The 26,567-nt window shown below is 48.9% G+C and overlaps 1 protein-coding gene across 1 annotated transcript in view; it reads left to right on the forward strand.

Moving 5' to 3' along the window:
* The window catches only part of PLXNA4 (plexin A4), a 677,576-nt gene that overhangs the window by 615,726 nt on the left and 35,283 nt on the right, over window positions 1-26,567 (forward strand). Inside the window, exons 26-30 of the mRNA XM_032805231.2 lie at window positions 8,112-8,215; window positions 12,136-12,235; window positions 14,111-14,301; window positions 21,989-22,158; window positions 24,536-24,748. Coding sequence (XP_032661122.1) covers window positions 8,112-8,215; window positions 12,136-12,235; window positions 14,111-14,301; window positions 21,989-22,158; window positions 24,536-24,748 — 778 coding nt within the window. The remainder of the gene's footprint in view (window positions 1-8,111; window positions 8,216-12,135; window positions 12,236-14,110; window positions 14,302-21,988; window positions 22,159-24,535; window positions 24,749-26,567) is intronic.

The following is a 26,567-nucleotide window of genomic DNA, read 5'->3' on the forward strand; positions in this document are numbered from 1 at the left end:
GTTAGGTCCCTCTTGCTGAGATCTCTTGCTAGTCCTTCTGTCAGGCTGGAGGGTTCAGATGGGATTTGCGCCCTCGCTGAGACAGCCCCTTGGCCCAGGTAGTATTGATTTCCAGCTCCACTGGCCACAGGGATGGGTGATGTGACTCCCCTTGGTCCCCAAACCAACCCATCCCTGCTGGCTGCCTACCCTGCCTAGATCCCACAGTGGAGAGCAGCAGGGACAAGGGGTAGTGCCAGGAAAGTAGCTGAGTCTCCTTCCTGCCAGGAGCGGGAGATACGCACCCAGGGCTCCAGAGTGCCCGTTGGCTCCTCCCTACATTACGTTACCACTTTAGAGTGTTATAAACTAAAGGACTTCACAGAGCTTATGCGCTTTCCCCCACGACACGTTGTTTGCTCTTCAGCACTTCGCTCGGCTTGGACAATGGAATGAGACGTGTCAGTTTGTTACATGTCTGGTTGGGTTCATAGTCCAGTTCTCATGCACATTCTTTAAGCTGTTGGGGTTGCACAAACACAGTCTGAGTCCAGAAACCTCTCTAGCCTAGCTCTGAAGTGAAAGCGCTGGGAAGGCTGAGAGATCTGCAATTGGGTATAACAGCAGGTCCCAGATAGCTCCTCTTTGCTGGCGGTTCTGGCAGGAGGATAGATGGACAGACACAGCACTGTACTAAGTGCTGCTCAGAGCCACCCTTATCGTCCCTGGTATGGTACTTGCGATTGCATCCTGGGAGCAGACTAGCCAGAATTTGCCCTCTGTGACCTTAAACGAAAGAGATTTGAGTGGAAAATTATGGAGTCTATAAAATCCTGCAAAAGCAGACCACAAACCAAGAGGAAAAGGAATGGACTGATGCCAAGAAACCATTCAGGACGATAATGAAGGCAGAAATGAGAGGTCAGGGATTGAAGTTAAGGGCAAGGGAGGGGGAAGGAGAGGGATATCTGTCAGCAATTGCAGCAGGATTCTTGCTCACAAAGGGTGGTTAAAATATTGGAACAAGCTGCCAAAAGCAGAAGCAATAAAAACCAAATCATATAAATTAGCAAGAATGAACCCGAGATATTTTTGGAGCGGACAAGTGTCAGCGAGGGACTGGGTGAGGGTGAGAGTGAGGCCAGCCAGGAACTGGAGACTGGGGGGCAGCGGATTCAGGACGGATATATTGACAGAGGGTGCTGGATCTGCTAGGGGACTGCAGAATACATAGGAGTATTGGTAGGACAGGGAACCAGGAGTTCCATAAGCACTATGAGGGGCTGAGGCTGGATTGGCACCACCTCAGACAATGGTGATCTGGAGGACAAATGGGCTATGTTCTAAGGTTAACGTGCTTTGGCCTTAATCAGCTAGGCCTGAACGAGACCCCCAGATCCCACGCCCTCTCCAAACTGTGAGCAGGTTTAGATCCAACTCTGAAACTCCGAGCGTGGACCTATCTCTCAGCTGGGTCTGAACCAGAATCCTGTATCAGAACCACCTCCCACTTCCTGGGAGAGTTCGGATTAGGACCCTAATGAACCATATGATCTCTGCTCTGGTCCTTGCGAATGCGTTGGAGCTGCTGAGTGATGGGGAAGGGGTAGTGGGTCCAGTGGGGATTAACAGGCATTATATACATCTGACCCCGGGAAGAACTTAACTTTCCGTGCCCGTAAAGGGGCTGATTAATAAAGAGTTTATTAACATGAAGCATCCACACTGAAGATGGAAAAGACCTAGGCATGCCTCATCCAGGACAAGCCTGTTTCCAGCAGTGAGTAAAGCAACAGGCTCTCTTAGCTCACCTGCCAGGGAGGATGGAGGGGTCACTCTCTTTGGAGGAGTCCGGTGGAGAAGAGTCAGGTACGTCCAGAGGGAGCCACAGCCATTCCTCCCAGAGAGACAGAAGCTCCTTGGAACATGGGGGTCCTTCAATGACAGTGAAAGGAACACAACGTGGACGAGAGGGGGGTCTGCTCTTTGGATTTTCATAGCCTAAGTGAGCATGAAGCTCTGGGGATCAGTGCCACCCTGGTGTGATCACTCTGAACAGCAGGACTCACTGGGTGAACTTCTCTGGCTAATGTTATGTAGGAGGTCAGACTGGCTCTCAGTGGTCCTTCTTGACTTTAATCTCCATGGGTCTATGTTTTGCATTTCCAGGGCTGCTTTGCAGGGCTCTCTGTGCAGGGAAGGAAGCAGCAAGCTAGCTAATGAGTTCTTTTGTGTTGTTAAGTGCAGGGGAGCTGCGGCGGGAGCAGAGGTGTGTAGCTGCTGAAAGTGTCCTACTGTTGTTCAGTTACATGGATGCCCTGGGGCGCTTGTTGGCTGAACTCTGTCATTCTGGGCACCTGGAAGTTACATTTTAGTCCAATAGCCAAATTACTGAAGGCTTCTTTTAACAGCGCCCATTTCAAAAACCCTAACCAATGCAATAGCCACATCTTTCAAAGAGCATTAAGGGGTGGGGGAGGATCCCAAAACAGACTCTCTCCAAATGGAGAAATTCCCTCCTTTCTATGCTCTGGTTGCTTTTAACAGGGAGTGTAGCTGGTGGAAAGTGATTGATTGACAGCCCTGGATTGTGGATAGGTACAGCCTGGGCGATAGCAGGGCAGGTGAGCTGTGACCTGGAAGGATCAACTCTGGGGTGGGGAATTCATTTAGTCTCTATGACCCATTTTAATTAAATACTAATACAGGAGTGGGACAGCCCTGCCCCAACATGGTGATGGACGAGATGGGGCGTAGCAGGGCTCTTCCTTTTCTCCCCTTTGCGGTGGGAGTTCTTGGCCCCTCTGCCCACCAGCGGTGCCAACCACTGCCCACTTGCGATGTTCTTTGTATCAGCAGTGTGGAGAACAGGGCGGCGGCTCCCAACTCACTTCCCACAGGCCACCAGTCAGCTAATGGTAACACTTTCAGTCACTGCCTGTCTGGGGGTACTGGGAGGAAAGGCTCCTCATCTCAAGTCTAATCCCCTGAGCCAGCCCATCCCATGTCTGGCACTCACTGTTAGGTGTGAAAAGTGTCCTGCCTACTCCAGCACTTGGGTGCCGAGGTAACCAGTGATTTTGGGTGCCTTAATTTTTCGGGGTGCAGCTTGAAATGCTTTAAGGGGGCCCAGGTTTCAGAAAGTGTCTGGTGCGCACCCTTTGAAAATCAGGCCCCTTTAGGGCACTTGCAGTTCGGGGCCCAAAAACTGAAACATCCAAAGTCACTGATCACATCAGAATATCTTGGCCAGGCCCTATTAGGGTTTGGAGTCGGTGGGATACTCTCAAAACGTCTAGGCATTTGGGGCCTGGTAGTATTAGCTAAGTGTGTTACAGTCTCTACCTTCCTTTAAAGCGCAAGGCTAAAGCTGGCTAAAGCCCAGGCTTAGAAGTTGGGGGATCTGTGTTCTGCCTTGAACTCTTGGCGTGTTCTTGGGCAAGCTCATCCAAGACACATCTGGTAGTGAGGTGACCAATGTTCACTGACTTTAAATGGGACCCAAGCACCTAGTTGCCCTTTATGCCTTTGAAAATCTCCCCTGAATCTCTCTCTGCCTCAGTTTCCTCCTTGGGAGACTGGGGCTGTTAATGCTCACCTGTCTCAGAGAGGCTGTGGGGAGGGTTAACTCATTCCACTGCACAGCACCACGTGGAACCTCGCAGGGAAGGGGAAGTGGTTAGTGGGATTAAACAGTAGGACTCCAAGATTCCAGGATACTTCTCCCTGGGAGTCCGCAAGCCCCACCCCGACATCAGCTGCAGCTCGAATAACCCCTGTTGTCAAAGGCCTCTGGAATTTCCCTTTTCCCTTGAACTAAAAGAGGATTTTTAAAAAATAAGTCATTCCTGCATGCAATAAAAGGATACACTGTCTGCTGAATGAAATATGGAGTTCACAGCAACTGTCTCTTGAGTTTGCATTTACCACCACTCCCGATTGGAAGTCAAGATAAAGATAATGGGATTTTTACCTCCCTCCCGCTCTCTGGAAAGTGGAAGTGTAACAAATTGGATTGGAGTGTCTCTCTCCTCTGTGCCAGTGCTGTGAGGAGTGCGCTGATCTGATGGGAGAGGGGACGGGGAGCAGCAGCTGAGGAGAAAGCTAACAATCTTCACTTAGTGCTGTGAATATGAATGCAGGGGTCACCTTTATCTCCTTCCTGTCCTCCCCACATCGAGCACTTCCCTTTCAATGCTTTGGGTACGTCTATACTGCACGATTATTTCGAATGAGCTTAAACCGATATTACAAAACAGATCTAATAAAATCGGTTTAGCGCGTCCACAGTGGGATCCCGAAATCGATTGTTTGCGTCCATGGTCCAAAGCTACCATCGATTTCAGGAGCGGTGCACTGTGGGTAGCTGTTCCTCAGCTATCCCATAGTTCCCACTTCCGTGTTGAGAGCACAGTGCCTGATGGGGCAGAAAACACTGCCCCGGGTGGTGCTGGGTACAGCCTCACCCCTCCCTTTGTGAAGGCAGCAGACAACCCTTTGGCGCCTTTTTCGCGGAGTGCATTGAGCAAACGCCATAGCACAGCAATCTTTCCCTTTTTTTTTTCACGTGGTGGTGGGGGGAAATAAACTGAGGAGCTGTTCCCTGAACCACGCCAGACACTGTGTTTGAACCTACAGACATTGGGAGCTCAGCCAAGAATGCAAATAATTTTCAGAGACTGCTGTGGACTGTGGGATAGCTGGAGTCCTCAGTACCCCCTCCCTCCCTTCATGAGCGTCCATTTGAGTCTCTGGCTTCCCGTTACGCTTGTCACACAGCGCTGTGTATCCTGGAGTTTTTTATTCAAACGCTTTGGCATTTCGTGTTCTGTAACGGAGCTGGATACAACAGATTTGTCTCCCCATACAGCGATCAGACCTAGTATCTCCCGTACGGTCTATGCTGGAGCTCTTTTTCGATTTCAAACTGCATCGCCAGCCGTGCTGATCAGAGCTCCACGCTGGGCAAGCAGGAAATGTAATTCAAAAGTTCGCGGGGCTTTTCCTGTTTACCTGCCCGCTGCATCCGAGTTCAGATTGCTGTCCAGAGCGGTCAGTGCTGCACTCTGGGATGCCGCCCGGAGGCCAATAACGTCGATTTCCGTCCACATGAACCCTAATCCGAGTTATCACTATCGAATTTAGCGCTACTCCTCTCGTTTGGGAGGAGTTCCGAAATCGATTTAAGGAGCCATTTAACTCGATATTAATGACGACGTCGTGTGAACGGATACAGCGTTAAATCGGTATATCGGCCATTAAACCGATTTAAAGTCACAGTGTAGACCTGGCCCTTAGAGTGGCCTACCCTGTCACTGCTAGCACAGAGGGAAAGGGGATTTAAGGAACAGCTGAGTAAACTGTGAGACGTTAGTTACTAAAGAGTGTCTTTACTCAGACTAAACTCCCACTAAAGTCAGTCGGCCAAATTCTGGAGTCCCTTCTCAGCCCTGCCGCAGATCCCTGCTGAAGTCCATGGTGCTTGGACAGAGGGAAAAAATGCAAGAAATCCTGAGTAAGGGCTTTAGGATTCAAACCTTCAGTGGATTTTCACCCATGGACATTCCCCTGCGGAGTTCCCAACCCAAACGCAGTCCTGGGCTAGCCTGGGAGAAAAAGAATGAAACTGATGAGAAACAAATGTAAAATCAAGAGGCCTGATTAAAGGAGCCTTAAAGTGGGTGGAAATGAGAAGACATCCTGCACAGGGCACTCCCTGACCAGTGTGGAGCTGGTGTCATGGCTCTACATTAGCACTGCTGCTAGTCCCCAGGAGATGGGGGGGTGGGAATCTGAGGGGATGACTGGAGTGCACTGCACTATGGCTATTTTCTTCCCCCTACGGCCTGTCGGAAGCAGAGCATGAGTTAGATCAGCCCTGCACAGGCCTAGAATACCGGGAAGGCAAAGATAGACAAAAGCCACGTTTCCCCTCCATTCTCAACCCACCCACAAAACTGAGAATCGGGCCTGTCTGTCTACTGACCTAGCTATGCAAGAGTGTATATGGCACTGAACGATTGCAGTGTCACTGACTGGGGTGCTGCTTTTTTGGGGTGGGGAGAGAATTAGACACAGGAGCAGGCAGTACTGGCAAGGATAAGGGATCCAATGAGGAAAGGCCTAGGAGGCATTGACAAAGCAGCAGTAAAATGCCAGCTGTTACACTCTATGGGACACTCTGGAATAGAAAGAGCTCCTCCCCTCCCACCTGGGTCTAGAACAGCTGGGCTCTGGGATTCTTGGCAGATGTGGCTAGGAAAAAAGTGTTGTGCTTTGACAATACCGTGATATCACAGACGTAATTTAAGGAGTTGGGTAAATCCTGGCCAATCTGGGATCATCCCTAACCATGGTAACTGTTACTGACCAGCCAACTGCTACATCCCTGAGATCTCTGTTCTCAGTGGCATCCAGCAATAAACACTCAGCACCTGATCTTCTGCTAATTAAAATGAATAGCAAAAGCAAGGGTCAGTTTTATGAGTAAAGTTTAATTGTGGGATGAGAAAATTGCTGAAAGCAAAAGAAATTTTCAACAATTCTTGACTTTCTACATTAGAAACAGTAAAGAGAGTTGGCAGCTGATGTTTCAACATTCAGCGGTTCATTTTAATTAACTCAAGGACATAGATATGGTTTATGATGACCGGGCTCATGGTTCAGCTGTATTTGGCAGTGACCACGATGATTGAACCATGGGTGGTTCTTTTTGCCTTTGGTTAAACCAAAGTTGTCTATGGCTAACCCATGGTTGGCTGTAGTTTCTCCCAGTTAAACTACTGTTTGACATCTTTGGTCACGTTTATGGTACTATTGGCTATTCCCACACATGGTTAGCCAAGGGGCAAATAAGTCAAGTCTTCACTCTGAGGGAAACTGGGGCTGTCCCATTCAGATGGAGGTATGTATCAACCCTAGTTTCAATACAAGATTCTCCCAAAGGCAGCCACGAGATGAGACTGCCCGGTCAGCAGCATGTAGAGACAATTACCAGCACCACATACTCATTCAAGGACTTAGCATTTAGATACCATGCTGATAGGCATTAGATTAGATGTCTACTGTAGCTGGTGATAAACAGGATCCCTATGTATTTGCATATGGCTGGGTAGGGTTGTGTTGCGGGAGGCAGGGTCTTATAACGGGCAGGGCGTGGGATCGGAAGGCAAGAGGCTTGGGTTCTGTCTCCAGCTTTGCCCCTGGCTGGCTGTGCGCTGCAGTCTCCTCGTCTATAAGAGTCTCAATGGACCTCCCCCTCCCTAGAGGCAGCGCTTGGAGACCTGCGGGTGAAAAGTGCCGTACAAGCACCAAGCACTAGTATTGCTTGAGCCCAGTGGTCCACTTGGTGCTGTGCAAACCACTAAGGACAGCACCCGTCCGCACCCAAGTTGCTGTCACTCTATGGCTCAGCTCTTCAGCTGACGTCAATCAGCTACACCTTGCAGCCCAAAAAGGCCATGACCCTACAACCAGACTCAGAGGCCGTGGGGTCTGTGGGCAACAGCAACATTGCATGATCCCAATGGCTGAGTTCGCAGGAGCTGGTCTGTGCTCAGCTCAGCCAGGAGCTAGACTTTGGGGGCATGTGTGTGTGTGATGAATGGTAGTGGGATATATGTATTTTATCCCAAGCCAGCAAACCCATTCAGGTAACGTAAGAACTGACTCAGAACTTTGCCATGTAGTTTATGCTTTTGGGTACTTCCCTGAATCATCTCCCTGAATCTTTGAAGGTTCACCTGTCCCTGGTTTGCAGGGGTATACGTGGCATGGGCATGTATATGGAGTGTGACTTTTCTCGTGTGGGGGGGAAGGGTAGGGTGACCAGACAGCAAGTGTGAAAAATAAGGACAGGGGGTGGGTGGTAATAGGAGCCTATATAAGAAAAAGACCCCAAAATCAGGACTGTCCCTATGAAATCAGGACATCTGGTCACCCTAGGGAAGGTGTCGTGTGCATCTCTTTGCACAGTGTGTATCTTTGGGTCACCTGACAGATGTTTATGGGCCAGTGTTGTCATGCTTGATGGTACGTGGTCTCCATGTTACATGTGCAAGGTTTATGCTGAGCTGCCTCCTTCTCCCTGGGACTCGGCAGAGCAGAGTGAAATGTGCCCTTTCTCCTTGCAGAGTGGCGGCAGACGAGTGGGGCCCGAATGATCCTGCAGGATGAAGACATCACCACCAAGATAGAGAATGACTGGAAGAGACTCAATACCTTGGCGCACTACCAGGTAATGAGACAGGAGCCCTCTGCCAGGGACACAGGCCTGGCCAAGTTACCTGCCTCTGCTAGCAGTGCTCAGTGGCAATCAAACAACTGGACTGGCACTGCCAACACTTGTCTCTCTCTGCCCCAACCCATCTACCCCTTCTTCAAAGGCCACCGACAGATCTCACCCCAGAGACTGTCGCTGTTGCACCATCTGGTCTCCTAACACAGTCTCTTTGCACCTCCTAACACAGTCGCTTTGCACCTTCTCTCTTTCTCCACAGGAGTGTTACACTGCTGCTCTCATCATCTGAGCTGCTGCTCCCCTGCCAGCCCTTTCTGAGATCCAGGGCTGGAACAAGCAAAGAGCAATCCCAGGCAATGACGCTCTGTAAATAAGTTCTGTCGTTTCCTCCTTTCCCCCCACAAAGTGTCAGACTGTTTCACTACAACACAAACAGGAGACACTTTGAGCTAGAAAGTAGGATAAGATGTTTCAAGCTGAACTAAGTAGCAGCTGCCCTGAATGGCTTTTTAAAATAAATAATATAAACGTTTAATAAAAACGGTTTCTGCTATTATATTATGTCAGATGAGAACATGATTTGACATGATTTGATGTCATATTCTGCACTATTACTGATGGATCTTGAAATAACGTAAAAATAATGTTACTAATATTAAAGTAAACTACATTTTGAAACACAATTTTTGTTTCTGAAATGAAATTTCAAAATTATCCTAAACAATTTTGCTTCTGTTTCCAAAATACTTGTTTTTGTGGAAAATTTCATCAGAATCGATGCAATTTCACACCAAAAATCAGTTTAGTTGAATCAGCATTTTCCAGCAAAAAACTGTTCAGACAAAAATTTGATGGCAGGCTCTAACACCGCCCTCCCATGATTCTTCTAATGAGGATTTCCCCCTGCCTACTCTGCCCTGTGCGATAGGCGGGGAAGAGGGCAGATCAACATTAGGAAGGGGAAGAAGAGAAGGGAAAACAACTCTGCTTTAAGGGACGAAGATTGACAGCTACCCAGCTACCAATCACTGGGAAGGAAGGGGCCCTGTATCTCTCCCCAGGCCACTAGTGCTGGCATTGTCCATACTGTTATCAGTCCAGTGATGCCTAATAAAAACCCTCCTGCAAACTATTTGGGGTGGGGCTAGAGGGAGAGATAAGCCGCCACCCTCTTAAAGGGGAGGCTTTACTGAAGGCCCCCCACTGGCAGTAGATGAGATGTCAGGCTGCGGCTGGTGATCAGCACAGAGGAGGGGGCAGGGGGAAGGAAGCAGATTAGAAATAGATGGGGAGAGGAGATAAGAAGGATACAAGTTAATTCTCTTCTTCCACTCAGGGGGGAGAATGACATATTTGCCCCCTGGAGGGCAAAGCCATTGCACTCCAGAGGATCTTTGGCATTAGCAGTGGTAGGAGTTGGCCTGTTGTCTGGAAGCAAGAGGGAGAGGAGTGGAACAGACAGCAGCTTTGTTCAGCGGTGAGGGCGCTGACCAGATCCTGGTTCTAGTCCCAGCTCAGCCACTTTGGCCCCATAGAGGGGGTGTCATTTCCCTGAGTGGATAATGATACTAACCAGTAGGGACAGCTGTCCTTACCTACTGCTGGAAAGTACTTTGAGATCTACGGCTGGTAAATGCTATAGACCAGCTCCTCAGCTGGTGTAAACCACTATAGCTCCACTGGAGTCAGTAGAGCCACACCAGTTTACACCAGCTAAGGATCTGACACTGAGTACAGGTCTGGGAGCTCCTGAGTTCTAAGACTTGCACTGGCTCCCTGGGCATGTCACGTGGGACCAGGTTGCCAAACAGAGTCAGGTGCTTGAAGCTGTAGATAGGTGCCAAGTGGGAATTTGAAACGCGCCCAACTCCTGTTCCTAGATTGCCAAATCAGAAGGGCCTGTTGTGATCACCTAGTGCAATCCCCTGTAGAACCCAAGCCAGAGAGCTTCCCTTGTTTGACTCAGAGCAGATCTTTTAGAAAAAAGCATCCAGTCTTGATTTTAAAAATTGCCTGTGACGGAGAATCCACCGCAGCTTCAGGACAGTTGTTCTGATGGTTAATCACCCTCCCTGTTAAACATCCGATGTCAGTGAGAGTTTGGTACCAACACGCTCTGGAAAATCCCACTAGGGGTCTAGCTACATCTTTAAGTGCATAAATACATTTAAAAACCTGACCCTTAACCTCTTAGTGCCCCACTTGTAGTATGTGGCTAATACCCAGAGATCTTACGCAAGGGTTGAGAGAGCTGATTAATTGGTATGTGTAAAGTGCTTTGAAGATGAAAAGATTCCAGCTAATTGTTATTATTACAGAGACAAGAGCTAGTGGCTCTTCACAGGTTTGGGGGCGGGTTGGGAGAGGTTTCTTCTTTTTATAACTTCTTATTTTTCCAAGATGCTCCTGATACAGCTTTGCTTCCCCACTGGCTCAGAATTGCTTATTGTTTCACTTGCTTTTGAAAGGAAGCCACACAGATGCCTAGCTAATGGATTGGAAGGTTTGTCTCATTTCAAGAGGCTCTCTCCCCCTTTGAGATGTTATGTGAGACTTCCTGCAGCATAACAGATATCCAGTTGCCACCAACAGGGGCAGAACAATAGAAGCACCATTTTCCTCCTCTGTTGCAGTAGTGGCAATGCCCGGCTGGTGTGGCAAAGTCCTGTGCCGTATCAGGAGTCTGTGCATGTCTGCTCTGATGCCAGGAGGTCGTTTGTCACCTTGTCTATGAAATGCCCATTCCCATGACGTGTTGTCTAGGGGGAAGAGCACTGGCACGTGTCATGCCCAACTAATTTGCTGTGAGACCTTGGAGGAGCAACTTAATTTCAGTTTGTGAGGGGCACTACAAGGAACTGGGTTCCGGCTGTTCCCCTACATCTCAGAATTTGGCCTCCCCAGTGAACTTACTGTCTCTGTTAACATCAGCTTCTCTTCAAGTGTTGAGTTCTTTTCCCGTGGAGATGGCCTGAATCAGCAGCTCAGATCCAACCTCCTGAAAACTGGAAAGGATTTGAATTCCCAGATCCTAAGCCATCACTGGTTCTGGTTTGGATCCATCACTGGAGTGGGCCTGTTTTCCAGGCCCCACATAGATGAGGCTGAAATCAGATTCCAGCCAAAAATGATGGGAGAATTTGCAAGATCAGCTGGTCTCATTAAACTCCCACTAGTGGTGGCTGAAACCTTGTGAGAACAGCTGATGAGATTTGGGGACCATCCAATCTGAACCTCAGAACCTGGTGTGTCTTGATCTTGAATCCCAAGCTCTAGCCAAACCCTATTTCAGACTCTTCAGACCGTCTCTCATTATAAGAGCTTGTATCATGGACCTTTTGAATGTCACGCTTCTGTTCTATCGACTATTGAACAATTAGAAGAATTGGCACTTCCCCACTTTTAAAAGATAAGCCTGTTGCAGTCTCTTGTCCATTATAAAAACAATCATGTAGGTATGGATCTCACGCTGGGCACTTTACAGACATGGGCAAAGACAAGGCCCTTGAACAAATTCCATGTCCTTGTCCTACAAACCCTTGCTCATGGGAGTAGCCCATTAAGGGCCTGCTCCAAAGTCCATTGCAGTCAATGGAAGGCCTCCCATTGACTACAGTGGGCTCTGGGTCAGTCCCTATAGGAGCCAGATTCTACCTTCATAACAAGTAGGCCCATTGACTTGAGCAGAGTGATTCCAGATTTGCACTGGGGGGCACGAGAGGAGTGTGCAGGGTTTGGCCCCACTCCCATGAGGAAGGGTTTACAGGGGTGGATCATAAGTAACTAATGATGAGATCCTTCCAGCAGGGACAGTGATTGATCACTCGGGTTTCACTGGCTGGGTTTCCTTTATGTTATTGGGTGTGCTTTTTGGCCAGCTCTAGGAGGCTTATTCCTAAGTTCTCTTTCCTCCACAGGTGCCAGATGGATCGGTGGTAGCATTAGTCTCCAAGCAGGTCACTGCCTACAATGCTGTCAACAACTCCACTGTCTCCAGGACCTCAGCTAGCAAGTATGGTAAGGGCCTGTTTGCTGATATACGTTAGGGGAGATATTGGTGGCCACAGCGGTGGGGAGATGTTGAGCACGTGCAAAGGGAACAGCATGCCACAGCCAACTGACATCTGTACAGCAAGTGAAGATGAAAAGCACTGGACAATCCAAGGGCTACGTTATTCTAATTAATGGCGTCTATGGAAGATTACTGTTTTATCCAGGTGCCTTTGGCCTGGGTGAGATTACAGCTGGAACAGTAAACGTTATTCTCTAGCTTGTTAACTCTCCAAGCACTTTACTGAGCAGCCCAGCTTCCATTATTACCATTTAACACATGGGGAGACTGAGGCTAGGTAACATGAGAGATAAAGTGGGTCACACGGAAATTCTGCTGCAAAGCCCGGAATAGAACTTAGCTTTCCTGAGTCACCAAGACCAGCTCCTCTCTCCTTCCTAACCGGCTGCTGATGCACCCATCTGCGTAGCTGCCTGTTGGTTGGGCTTCTGGCCCAAAAAGTGCAGCAGCAGGTGAGGGTTAAAGGGAAATGAGTTTCCAGACTGCACTAGGAGAATGATACAAACCATCCACTGCCCTGGATCCAGCTGCCTCATCCAGTTTTTTAAATATATGAAAGTAAGTCTGATCCTCCTCATCCTCTGTAGCTTGGGGGAAAGTACAGTTACTCAATGTCCAGAGGAACTTGCTTCTCCTTACTCCAAGGACATGAGTAATGCACCAGGACTTATTAATATTCATGTTCTTTGCAGCATTGTTACCATTCTGGAAGGACACCATGACCTTTGCAAAAAAGGGGTTTTGAGTGGTTTCATTATTGTTATATTTCCTGAGTTCTGTGCTACTGGATTTTTAGAAGAGGGGCTGAGGGACGAGTGGGGGAAATTTGATGAGTCAGAAGTGATTGTTAATTGCAGTAAAGGGAGCAGCAGCCAGAGTGAACATGGGTACTACATCCAGTAATTAATACAGGGAGGCCAGTAATGCATTAATGAAGCTGCTTCAGAACCTGCTACTGGAAGGGGCACCATCTGTGTGTTAACTACAGTTGAAATACAGTTAACTTGTGGCACTGCTGGAGAGCCGGGGGGGTTGTCCAGGCTGTCACCCCAGGCCTGTGGACAGGGAAGTAGTAATGCTTGAGGTAGCTTTCAATGGGGAGTCACGCCATCCACATGGGCAGGTTTGGGGACCCAAGGTGCAATGAACTGAGCAGCCCCCTTTGGAGGAGGGAATGACACAGTGGTGAGTAGTGAATGGGGTGCATTGGGGGAAAGGAGGAGCAAATGGCTGGGGGGAGAGGTGTACCAAGCCCAGCACGCACCCAAAGACAAGCCCATGGACTGTGAAGCTCTTTGGGCCTCGCGCAGATGGCTGCTCAGCATCTGCAACTTCTGCAGGAGCCAGTGAGAGTTGTGGATTCTCAGGATCCTGCTCTGATTACACACTAAGGAACCCATTTCCAGGAGTGGCTGCCTGCTCTCAGTCACAGCAGTAACATGTCCAGCAGCACATCGCCAGTGCTGGACCATCCCCTTTTCTAAACATACTAGTGTCTTGTCCAGCCTGGCCGTCGTTGTGTGGCGGGATGAGGCTCCCATCCTTTCCCCCGGGAGATCCTTTCCTGGGCTAACTGAACTCATTGTAGGAAAGTTTTTCTGTGTATCTGCTCAGTTGCCTAGGAACATCTAGATTTGTGCGGATGTTGTAGGTGCAGCTAAGGCAGCCATTGTGGGGAATTTGGTAGTAGATTTCCATTTTTAAAGCAGACACGACTGCAGAGTATTTCCCTGGAAAAACACCTTGACCCCTTGAATGTGGCCACCTCTTCCTGAAGGTGGAGGGCTGATTCTTGAGCAAGCTGTGGCTTTGTGTTCCAGAAAATATGATCCGTTACACAGGCAGCCCAGACAGCCTGCGCTCCCGCACACCCATGATCACACCTGACCTGGAGAGCGGCGTCAAGATGTGGCATCTAGTCAAGAATCATGAGCATGGAGACCAAAAAGAAGGTGACCGGGGAAGCAAGATGGTGTCCGAGATCTACCTGACCCGGCTGCTGGCCACAAAGGTATAATGTGGAGAAGGGCAGTGGAACTTTGAAGACGTGGGCTTCAGAGGGGTTGAAGGAGGAGATGGGACTCTTCACGAGAAAGACAGGAGAGACTGTTCCCACTGTAAAGGGAAGCATGAAACAAGGTGTGAAGCCAAGTGAGGGTAAAGGGAGAAGCTTGGGAAGTACGTGGGGAGAGTGCAGTAGAAGGTGAGAAGAGCTTGAATTTAGGAGCCAGTCAGTGGAGAGGGCCAGAAGGCAGGGAGACAACATATGCAGAGCGACGGGACAGGAAGTTGGCTCTGGGAGCAATGGTTTGGGTCGGCTGGATTGGAGGACAGGTGAGAAGAGGGGAGACCAGGAAGAAGCAGGTTACAGTAGTCAAGGTGGGAGGCGATGAAGGCGCGGACAGCGGGTTAGTGAGGAAAGGGTGGCTTCTGGTGATATGAATGAAGGGTTTAGTGAGAGACTGGGGAGGGAGAGGGAGCAGCCAAGGGCAGCAGCAAGGCTGTGAGCCTGGACGAGGGAGGAAAGGTGGCATTACCAACAATGGCTTCCTGCACAGGGATCCCTGTGTGTGCAGAATTATGTGGGCAGGAGCAGATTGGTTTGAGGATATACCCTGAATTGTTTGTAGAGCCGACCACATGTGATTCAAGAGGTCAAGGGGAGCCTAGGGAGCACGTCCTGGACATGTTCAAAGGACAAAGCCAGCCTGGCAAAATGGGACTGTGAGTTATGCCGCAAACCCGTAGGGAACGTTACTCACTGTCCCACCCCTCCCTCTGGCCCATGCAGAGACCAAGCTGTCTCACCAGTGGTGCTTGTGCTGGAAGGTGTACCAGCCAGTTAGATGCTTCATCATGCAGTGTGGTGGGGCAGCTCAGTGGGATGAGCTGAGACAAACATACTCACCTCTCTGCAGGTTAGGTTATATCACTCACAGAGAGCTGGGGGAGCCATCTTGCCTGATGCATGGACAAAGGAGGGAGCGAAGCACTCAGTGGAGCATGCTGGCTTGACAGTGAGAGCAACAGGCATCTGCCTGGGCTGACAGGCTGCGGGGAGCACATTGGTCCTTGGCAGCGAGCACTCACTCTCTCGTCCCACGCAGCCCTGCATGGCAGATTGCCTGACAGATGTATAACTTTTGTCCCATAAATGCTAAACTTCTGCACGGCCCCACATCAATGTCACGCAGTGCTGGCACCTAGCTATTGACCTGGAATTGATTTTGCTGACATCTCAAATGCTGCTGCCAGTGCAGCAGGCAGGGGCTGCAAGGGGATGCTGCATTTGGAGATGGAAACAGCCACTACAGGGTGCTCAAGTCCAGGTCAGTTCTCAGTCCTTATCTTCAAGGCGCACTGTAGCCTGGACTTAGGGTATCTAAAGAGCCTGAAGCCCTGGGATGAAAACCATAGTTGACAGCTCCACTCCTGTGGTTCAGCAGAACTCTCCACCACCAGGGTCAGATACATCTGTGCAGGAGACAGAGGTTTCTGGGGCTGGTCCCAGACTGTGCAGTGAACTCCCCCAAGAACTAAGGATTATCCCAAACCTCCCCACCTTCTGCTCCCCATGCAGAGAGTGCTGCTTTGGTCTGCCTCCTCTGACCCCAATACAGCAACCAGGTAGGGGTATAAAACAAACCCTAGCATTCTGCTAGGCACACTGTGGAGAGGAGGAGAGAACAAACCACGTGACCAGTGTTCGTCACATTGTGTAATGCATGACCAGAAGGTCCTCGGATAGTGCAGTGATGAGAGTGGAATAAGAACCTGTAGACTAGAACATGGGAGGACATGCTGGCTCAGGGGATCAGCAGAGGACCACACAGCCTTTCGCCGCCTCATTGCTGGTGGGAATCTGGCTCGGGTCCACAGTGGCCAATAGTCATTAACGTCTGGTGGCTGTTCAGGGGCCTGAGCAAAAGGAGTTGGCTGCATTTAAGTCTTGTTACTAGTACAAAGATCTCTAGCAGAATCATAGACTCATAGAACCCCAGGGTTAGAAGGGACCGCAAGAAACATCTAGTCTAACCTCCTGCCAAGATGCAGGATTTGTTGGGTCTAAGCCATCCCAGACAGATGGCTCCAGCCTCCTTTTGAAAACCTTGAGTGAAGGAGCTTCCACAACTTCCCTGGCAGTCTGTTCCATTGGCCGGCTGTTCTTACACTTCGGAAGTGTTTCCTGAGATTTAATCTAAATCTGCTCTGCTGGAGTTTGAACCTGTTACCTTGTCCTGCCCTCTGTGGCAAGAGAGAGCAATTGTTTTCCATCTTCTTTTGGCAGCCTTTCAAACATTTGAAGACTGTGATCATGTCCCTCCTTAATCTCTTCTCTTCCAAACTAAACATACCCAGGTCCTCCAACCTTTGCTCGTATGACTTGCATTCCATCCCTTTTATCATCTTTGTCACTCGCCTCTGGATCCTTTCCAGTTTCTCTACATGCTTTCTAAACATTAGTGACCAAAGTTGGACACAATACTCCAGCTGAGGCCTCACCAGTGCTGAGTAAAATGGTACTATCACCTCCTGTGACTTAAATGCTATGCCTCTGTTAATGCAACCCAAGATCGAATATGCTTTTCTTGCAGCAGCATCACATTGTTGACTCATGTTGAAGTTGTGATCCACTATAACTCCCAGATCCTTCTCAGCAGTGCTGCTGCCAAGCCCGTTATCTCCCATTCTGTATTCTCCCCTTGTTGGCAGTCTCATTAGAGAGGCCAAGGATGGGGTTCAGACTCCATCCATGGAAACTGAAAGTCTCTCCTTCCCCGGGTCAGGGCTGGGCAGTTTTCAGCACTGCCGGTTGACAGGCAGATACCTAAAGCATGTCCATGCTTTATTAGCATTACATGGATGTGAATAACTAGCAGTGCTGACCAGGGCACTTCCCCACTAACCAAGGGGCTTTGTGTGACTGCCTCTGATTAGAGAGGTTGCTGGGCCAGCACTTCTCTGGCCCAGGGGTCTGCCCATCAGCCTGGGGATAAGGGATATGAAAAGGGCCAGTCTTAGCACAGCTCACATGAGGACCTGTCAGAGGGTGAGGCTCACCTGGCACATCTTCCACATCCTTCAGCGGGAACCTCTGGCACTGGCACGTCACTCTCCTCTGGGGCAGCCCCATCAGCAGTAGCGGTGGTGGAAGCTGCTGTTGCTGTGTAGACAAGGCTCAGGCGTTTATAACCATCAAGTTATCTAATCTGATTCTGAGCAGAGTTGGACAATACAGTGGCAAGACAGCCTGAGGCCTTCCTGCACTGTAACAGCCACCATTGCTCTGACCGGTGGAGATGTAGTGGTGGCGAATTCGTCTGCACAGCCATAGTTGTGTACACACACACACACACACACACACATACAGAGTCTGAGTCTGTCCATTGGACAGGGGACTCTGTCAATGCATAAGTCCTGCTCTGGTGTTTCAGCTGTGTGCTCAGTCCCCTGATGGGACAGGCTTTGGTGTCTAATCCCCGGCAACTGAATAGGAAATCCTAACCAGGTTATTTTTCTGTCGATGGACACAGAGCATGCAAATTGCTCTGTCTGTCTTTGAATGTGCCCTTCCCCATAGCATCTAGGGGCCATAATGGGTCTGGCAACTTAAAAATAAAGGGGCACCCCTATGGGGCGAGATCCTTAGCTGATGTAAATCAACAGTCATTGGAGCAAGGCTGATTTACACCTGCTGGGGATCTGGCCGCCACTGAACATCCTTAGTTTCGGTCTTCACTGAGAAGTCTGAAGGAATGTCTAACATAGTGAATGCTTATGGGAAGGGGGTAGGTTTAGAAGATAAAATAAAAAAAGAGCAAGTTAAAAATCACTTAGAAAAGTTAGATGCCTGAGTTAGGATGCCCTGCAAGTCCACCAGGGCCTGATGAGATGCCTCCTAGATAACTCAAGGAGTTAATAGAGGAGGTATTTCTGAGCCTCTAGCTTTCATCGTTTGGAAGTCGATGGGAGACTGGGAGAGATTCCAAGGAAGATGGAAAAGGGCAAATATAGTGGCCCATCGCATACAAAGGAAGCAATAAAAAAACACCAGGGAAACTACAGTAACCAAGTTAGTTTAACTTCTGTTGCCAGGGGAAGATAATGGAGCAAGTAATTAAGAACATCTGCAAACACTTGAAGGTGGTGGCTTGATAAGGTATATGCAGCATGGAGTTTGTAAAGAACAAATTGTTGTCAAACAATCTGATTAGCTTTCTTTGGTAGGATAACGAGTCTTGTGGTAAGTGAGAAGTTGGTGGAATGTTGGAAATACCTAGAACTTTAGTAAGGCAATTTGATGACAGTCTCGCATGATATCCTATATCGGATATAAACTAGGCAAATACCAATTTAGAATGGGGCTACTATAAGGTGGGTGCATAACTGGTGGGATTTAAAACCGGTACTTTTTTTTCAGAGAGTAGTTATTAATGGCTCCAATCCTGTTTTGGAAGGATATATAACAAGTGGGTATCCACATGGGTTTGTTTTAGGACCAGCTCTGTTCAATAATCTTCATCCACGACTATAGATGTTGGCATAGAAAGTATACGTTATTAAGTTTGCAGATGATCACCAAACTGGGAGGATATAACAACTTGCTTTGGAGGACAGGGTCAAAATTTCAAATCGATCTGGACAACATTGGAGAAATGGTCTGAAACGTGAACCGGATGAAGTGGTCAATAAAGACAAATGGCAAAGTTGCTCACTATAGGAAGGAACAATCAGGTTCACGCATACAGACTGAAGAGGATCTGATCTAGGAGGAGCTAGTGGCAGAAAGAGATCTGTAGGTCATAGATGGACACAGGGGGAGCTAAATATGACGGTCCAGTGGGGTAGTTGGTGAGTAGGTGGCTGCCAAAAAGCAAATCGTTGATTCTGGGATTGCATTACAGGGTGTGTGCGTTAACAAGACATGAGAAGTCATTCTTCCGCTCTACTCTTGCGCTGGTTAGGCCTCAACTGGAGTATTTGTGTCTCCAGTTCTGGGCAGCCGCATTTTCAAGAAAGATGTGGAGAATTGGAGAGGGTCAGAGAAGAGTTAACAAGAATGATCAAAGGTCTTGAGAACATGACCTACAAAGGAAGGTTGAAAGAACTGGTTTTATTTTAGTTTGGAAAAGAGAAGACTGAGAGGGACATGGATAGCAGTTTTCAGGTATCTAAAGAGGGTGTCATCAGGAGGAGGGGAGAAACTTGTTCACCTTAGCTCTAATGATAGAACAAAAGCAATGGGCTTAAACTGCAGCAAGGGAGATTTAGGTTGCGACATTAGGAAAAAGTTTCTAACTGTCAGGGGGGGGGATAGTTAAACACTGGAAAAATTGCCTTAGGGAGGTTGTTGGCATCTCCATCTCTGGAGACATTTAAGAGTAGGTTAGATAAATGTCTATGCAGGATGGTCTAGACAGTACTTGGTCCTGCCATGAGGGCAGGGGACTGGATTCGATGACCTCTCGAGGTCCCTTCCAGTCCTAGAGTCTATGAATCTGTGAGTGTTCAGTTCAGATACTGGTGGACCACAAACAGAACTCCAGATTCTGCCTGTCCCGTCTGCCTTCTCTTGGGATCCAGGCAGGGAGCCAGCTGAGAATTTGACACAGCGACAAGGAAAACCAGAAAGTCTATTCCCCCCGTCCTGGCACTTGGTATAAGAGAAATTTCCTCTCCTCATCTTGTGCCTCTGAGAGAGGGAAGAGCAATTGCTGCTGACACAGTCCGGGGGAATACTTCGTTAAACTAAGAATAGGTTTTACCTGCTAAGTCCCTGACCTCTGAGAACTGGAATCTTCTGCCTAGAAGCCTTGGAGGGTTTCTTTGCATTTGGCTGGGCAAGTGAGAGAAGCAATTCCTCCTGGAAACTGATCCTGAGGGCAGCTCCTCTGTGTCAGATTTCCCCTCCGGGCCCTCCCCATGCTCAGACATGCTGCAGGGTTTTGTTCTGTTTTTCAGGAGCTCTCTCTCTCTCTCTGTTTGTTTCTCAAAGAATAAATCAAATGGGGCATCAGCAAGGGACATCAGCCTGCTAATTAAGCTTTGGTGTGTTTGTTAGTGCTGTGTAAACTCTACCCACCCTGGCAGAACTCAGCACTCCACTTCCAGCAAGGGGAATCTTGTTGTGCATCTGCCGAGACAGCAGGAACCTTTCCATTGCAGAGAATTTGTCACTTCAGGAGTTGAGTTGGTTAAGCAGTTACAGTTATTAACATGTTGTAGGTGGAGATTTCCTAGCTCTGCTGAAAGAGGAGTGCTGGGAACACAGGCTGGAGCTCGTACACAACCACCTTTGCCAGTTGCATCTCAATCCTGGCCTGCAGCTCACCTTGCCATTCCAGTCTGGTGGCAGCCCAGTCCTCCTGACCCGCCCTGCCCTCGGATTTCCACTGCCAAGCCTGCGCCCCCTCAGCGTGCACCAGCTTGGTCACTGCACCTCAGTTGAGACCTACCTGAACTTCTGTTCCACTCCCAGGCCCCAACACCACTTCCCCCATTGCACCCCCAGTCCTGACCCACCTTATCTCCAGCACACACTGCACCTGCTATCAATGTACCTCCATTGTGATCTCTGTCACCCTTCCTATCCCAGACCTGGGCACCACTCCTGGCTTCTGCCTGCACACCAATCCTGACCTGCATTACTCTTTGCTGTTTCACTTGCGAGCAAAGATTGAATTCATAGGAAGAGTAGGGTGTGGTTTTATGGTGTTCATCACTCATGGGGAGGACCCTGGGCCTTTGAAGATGCTAGGTGTGTTAAGTACATGTACCCACTCAACCTCCAGAACCCTCATGTTCAGATTGTCCCGTTAGGTGTCCCGTTCTTGCTGATCAGGCAGTGATCACAGTGGTTTCCAAGCATGGTGATCTGGGATCTCTCCTATGGGAGAGGGAGGAAACCTCATCAAGTTCTACACTGGCATATATCGAAGTCAGGTTCCGCTGATGCATTGCATGATGAATGCTCTTTCAGGCCCTACTCCCAATGCAGAGGATGGCAAAATATCGTTGGGAGCAGGATCAATCATTTGTTGCTCAGTGCACAGGTCGGGCTTCTCTCGCATGCAAAATGCCCACCTCTCCCATCCCCATCCCCATCCCCATCCCCACAATACACTGGAGCAGATTGACTTCACTGGAGTATCACCAGCATACACCTGCGGCAGATCTGACCCCAAACCTGAAATCTCACAGTCCCTTTTGCGATATGCAATGTGCCTAATGCTGCTCACAAATCCCTTGGCATTCTGTGACCTGGGGGCCAACAGGAGGACCCCGTTTAACAACACAGGAGAGCAAACCCTTCCCTTTCTCCGCTGAGTGTTTCCCACCACTGCACCTCAGCCCTCACCCAGAGAGACAAGCTCTAAGGAGAGAGAGGTAAGCAGCTTACCTGGCCTTTTCAGTCCATGGCTGCTTGCTGAGGCTGCTATCCAGGTCCAAGGCCGAGGGGGATCCCAGGGATACGTGTGCCTGGCAACAGGGTTTAAAGCTCCAGCTTATTTCCCACTGCACAGCTGTCAGATGACACCAGCTCTCAGTCACTACTTCCAGGGCTGAACCCGGGAACTCCAGGGAGTCGGCTAGTAGCACTCCTCTGAGCCAACCTGGCAGCCCAAATTCCCCGGGGAGGACATCAATGCCCCAGGGCAGTGTCTCACTCTCTTCCTCGTCCTCCCCTGACCCCTCAGGGTACTTTGCAGAAGTTTGTCGACGACCTCTTTGAGACGATCTTCAGCACGGCGCACCGCGGCAGCGCCCTGCCCCTGGCCATCAAGTACATGTTTGATTTCCTGGACGAGCAAGCAGATAAGCACAACATCCACGACCCCCACGTGCGGCACACCTGGAAGAGCAACTGGTCAGTGTGATCCCTCTGGAGCAGCCCTGCTCCGGGTCCCAGGCAGAGGGGAAAGGGTTTGGGGTTCTGATTCCCGGGGAGGATGGGCTTGTGAAGGAACTGGCATGGGCTGCAGGACACCTGGGTTCATCTCCTGGCTCTGCCGCAGACTCCTGGTGTCATCTGGGGGAAATTACTTGGGGTGCATCTCTACTGCATTCGGGGGTGGGGGTGTGATTGTACCCCCAGGAGACGTACCTGAGCTGGTGCGGGCTGTATAGCCACCCAGGACCCTGGGTAATTACTCATGCACCTAGCTCGTGTTGCCGCAGCTTCATTGCTCTGGTACCTGACTGAGCTAGATGAAAGCTAGCGCAGGTATATCTACTCAAGTTGAGATCACACCCTGTGATGACAGGATAGACATATCCTTAGTCTCTGTGTCTCCCTCTGTGAAAGGGGTCACGGTAGGTCCCAGGGATGCTGTGGGGATAGAGCCATTAAGAGCTGTGAGGTGCACAAATGGTGACAGAGCCATACGAGCACCAAGTGAGGACAGAGGTAGGTAGAGCCTGACTCTGCTCCAACCACTAGACAACGCTTCGCTCCCCACACTTGTTGCATGTACTGGAATAGAGACAGGGGGCTGAGAACTCGAGAGAGAATGTTCCCTGCTGCTTTTATCCTTTGAGTCTCCTTGTTGGAAAGAGTCCCCTGGGGAATCTTGCCCTCCTTTCTTCTGTGTAAATATGAGGGACTATAAAAGGCACAGCAGAGGAGAACCACAGGACTCCCACCTGATGAGTTTTCTCCTTTTACCAGCCATGCTGACTGGCAGGTCGGCACAGTGCCATGAAATAAAAAAAGAAACCCCATGCATCGAAGAGGCTTTCAGCTAATGAAACATTAGCATATTATTAACATTATCTGTGGTGCTAATCTAAGGCTGATTGCAGCCACTCATGCTAAATGAGCAGGAGGTTTATTTAACGGGGTAGGTTGGAGGAAGAAATGATCTCTTCTCAATCAGATTAAATTAACTCCAAGTCACTTCACAGGCCTCATCATTCTCAGCCAGCATTCCCCGCTACCTGTGGCTGGCTGGCGCTTAGCATCAGAGACATTAGAGATGCAAAAGACCTGTTCCAGGCCATCTTCCCCAGCTCCTCCTCCTCCTGCCTGCTGCTGTTGCAGGTGCTAGCACAGGCCCCTATTCTCCTAGTGCTTCCTCAGTTCGAGTTTCAAATATCTCCAGCAACTGGGCTTCGGATGCTTCCCTTGGGGAGACTTTTTCACTGGAGCCTAATGTGATTGTCTATTGGGACACTTTTTTCTGACGTTCAGCCCACAAGTTTCCTTGCTCCAGAGGTGTCCGTGGGGAAGATCAGGTGATGATGTAGCCAAGAGGGACGTATTACACTGTCTGCTGGCATCTGGAGGATGTAGACAGCAGTGGTAGAGGTGAATTGTTTAGGATGGTATTATGGACACAGGACAAGAAGAAGCAATGGGATGAAATTAAGGAAAGGAAAATGTAGGTTGGCTGTTAGGAAAAACCCACTGTTGTGAAGATCTGTTAGTGTGGAATAATCTCCCTCCAGGAAGTGATAGAAGTCCCGGCCCTGGAGACATTTGAAAATGGACTTACTAAAACCCTGGAGATGGAGATCCAGTGGGTGGGCTCTGATAGCAAGAATTCATCTCCCAACTCCTAGTTATAAACACAGAGCTGTGCAACGCCCAGCCGGCTGGAACTGCAGGATGGCACAGGGTAGTTCCATGCCATTACGGTATCAACTGGTGCACAGAATTATAGCTGTGAAGCTAAATCCCAACTCCCCAGTATTATATGTCAATGTCCACCCCAGGTACTGCTGAGACCAAAAAGCCAGACTGCTCACCACTTACAAGCGTTAATAATACTAAGGCTTTGCACATATATGACCTCTTCTGGCCACAGAGGGTGGAGTGATTAGCAGTCAGGTCTCATCCCAACACCCTTGTGAGGCCGGTAAGTATTATCCCCATTTTACAGAGATTACTAGGAACCACAGAGAGGGTAAGGGACTAATTCTGCCAGCACAACTAGTTCCATTGATGTCAATGGGGCTCCTTGCAGAGTAAGATGCTCCTCAAGGTAAATAAAGTGTCTGAATCTGGCCCTTTGTGAATGATCTAAGGATGCCCTGGACCAAAGCCAACTCTGGAGTCAACTACTTTGACTTAAGTAGAGTCCCATCAGGGATGAGTTTGAGCTATTGCTTACCAGTTTGCAGCCAGAAATCCTGCCTCCCAGTCACAAGCTCCAGTCCTGTTGTTACTGTAGTGTAGCGAGATCGCCTGTGAAACAACACCCCGACTGAACCATCTTCTTCCACCTCTGCCTTCCTCCCTGCAGTTTGCCACTACGGTTCTGGGTCAACATGATCAAAAACCCCCAGTTCGTATTCGACATCCACAAGAACAGCATCACAGATGCCTGCCTCTCGGTGGTGGCTCAGACCTTCATGGACTCCTGTTCAACCTCGGAGCACCGTCTGGGCAAAGACTCCCCTTCCAACAAGCTTCTGTATGCCAAGGACATCCCCAGCTACAAGAATTGGGTGGAAAGGTGAGTCCTACATGGAAGAGATGGGTTGGCATGAGCTAGAGCTGTATAATGTGGGCCTGCTGTGTGGGCAGAGGCTGCAGCCTGGCGTCCCGTGTGCTGCTGCCAGTAACGGAGCTGCACTAGAAGGCTGCAGCGCTTGGCTATTGAATTTGGTTTAAGACCTGATGGAAAGAACCATCTGGGCCATTTAGCTCGATATGCCTCACGCCAAAGATGGACAGGTCAGTGAGAGAAATACGCTGACGTTGTTTTCGGATGTCATTTCTCTGGCAGAGATACTGATGTGTGGAGACTGAGGGAGATGGATAGTGTGACTGATTGGGGTTGAGGCCTGCCACCCAGTCTGGGAAGGATGGCTCCGTGTTCTAAGCATTGGGTTTGGAATCTCTACAAACTGTAGAGGCACCAGTGCAAATCCTGGTTGAGCTGCCTTGTTTACCTTCTGAGGCTAATAGTCTTCCATGCAGGTGACCATGTATTGGGTCCTTTGGATGAAACTCTGAAGAACAAAGGGACTGGCTACTTTGGAATTAAAGATCTCCAGGTATTCTCTGACAGAGCAGGGGTTTGTCCAAATACCCTAACCATAAACTCCCCCACCTGCATACTCACTGCTGTGCAGTGGACTGTGCACTCTTCCAGTTCCTATCTGCACGGTTCAGTCAGTGCTTTATGCCCAGTTAATGTAAGATCTTTCTTTTCATCTTAATAATAGAGAGGTAGATCTTGTGGGACCAGCTCTGGCAAAGCTCTTACGGACTTCAGTAGAAGTTTGCTTGAGGAAGCTTTGTAGAATTTAATGCATAGTTTGTTTTCCAATATGCCCGTGTTTGCTAGGCAGTGCTGACAGTTTTTGGAAATGCACAGCTGGAAAATGCTTGCTGTACACTAAACATGGAGCCAAGGTTCACATCAGAGAGTTCATATAAAATTGTGCACAGTTTTAAACAATTATTCAGCTGGCTGGATAGATAGACTGTCTACAGTTGATCACACACCACGCTGGTTTATATGAATTCTTTGTTATTGTAGCTATACCTGTGTATATCACAGTATATTTCTTTTGACGGAGGGGTTAGTCATTCTGATATGTCAGCGAAAGGAGACCATCGCTGGTTAAAGGTTTCTATGCTGTAGTCAGAGTTAAATGAAATCCTTTCTAATGCAGCTACTGTCGGTTACTGATTTGTCCAGACAATTATTTTTAGCAGCAGTTTAGACACTTCCATTTTTTACGAATGTAGTTTCTTAGCAACCAATGGGGCACTTAGGAGCTACCTTGCTTAATTATGACCTATTTCTTATACTGTGCCCAAGTTTGCTCATATGTAAAGAGCTTGGGAACAGGGTGTATCTGGACACTGGGAATGAGCTATAGAGATATTTATTTGTGGATTATGCATTCAGGTCATTCACAACCCAAAGATGTTATGATCTGGTAGCTCTTTGGTGCTTTGTGTGAAATGGAACGTTGGTTTCAATGGACAGAGACCTAGCTCACACCCTCCACTGCAACTTGTACGGTCACTCTCATTAGCAGGATATTAAAGGAACTGGCGTGTGAAATTGTGAGCCCGTTAGCGAATATTTTTAAGCAATCGGTAAACTCGGGGGTTGTACCGTACGACTGGAAAATTGCTAACGTAGTTCCTATTTTTAAGAAAGGGAATAAAAGTGATCCGGGTAATTATAGGCCTGTTAGCTTGACGTCTGTAGTGTGTAAGGTCTTGGAAAAAATTTTAAGGGAGAAAGTAGTTAAGGACATTGAGGTCAATGGTAATTGGGACGAATTGCAACATGGATTTACTAAAGGTAGATC

Source organism: Chelonoidis abingdonii, chromosome 1, assembly GCF_003597395.2.
Source record: "Chelonoidis abingdonii isolate Lonesome George chromosome 1, CheloAbing_2.0, whole genome shotgun sequence".
In the NCBI taxonomy this organism is placed as follows: Eukaryota; Metazoa; Chordata; order Testudines; family Testudinidae; genus Chelonoidis; species Chelonoidis abingdonii.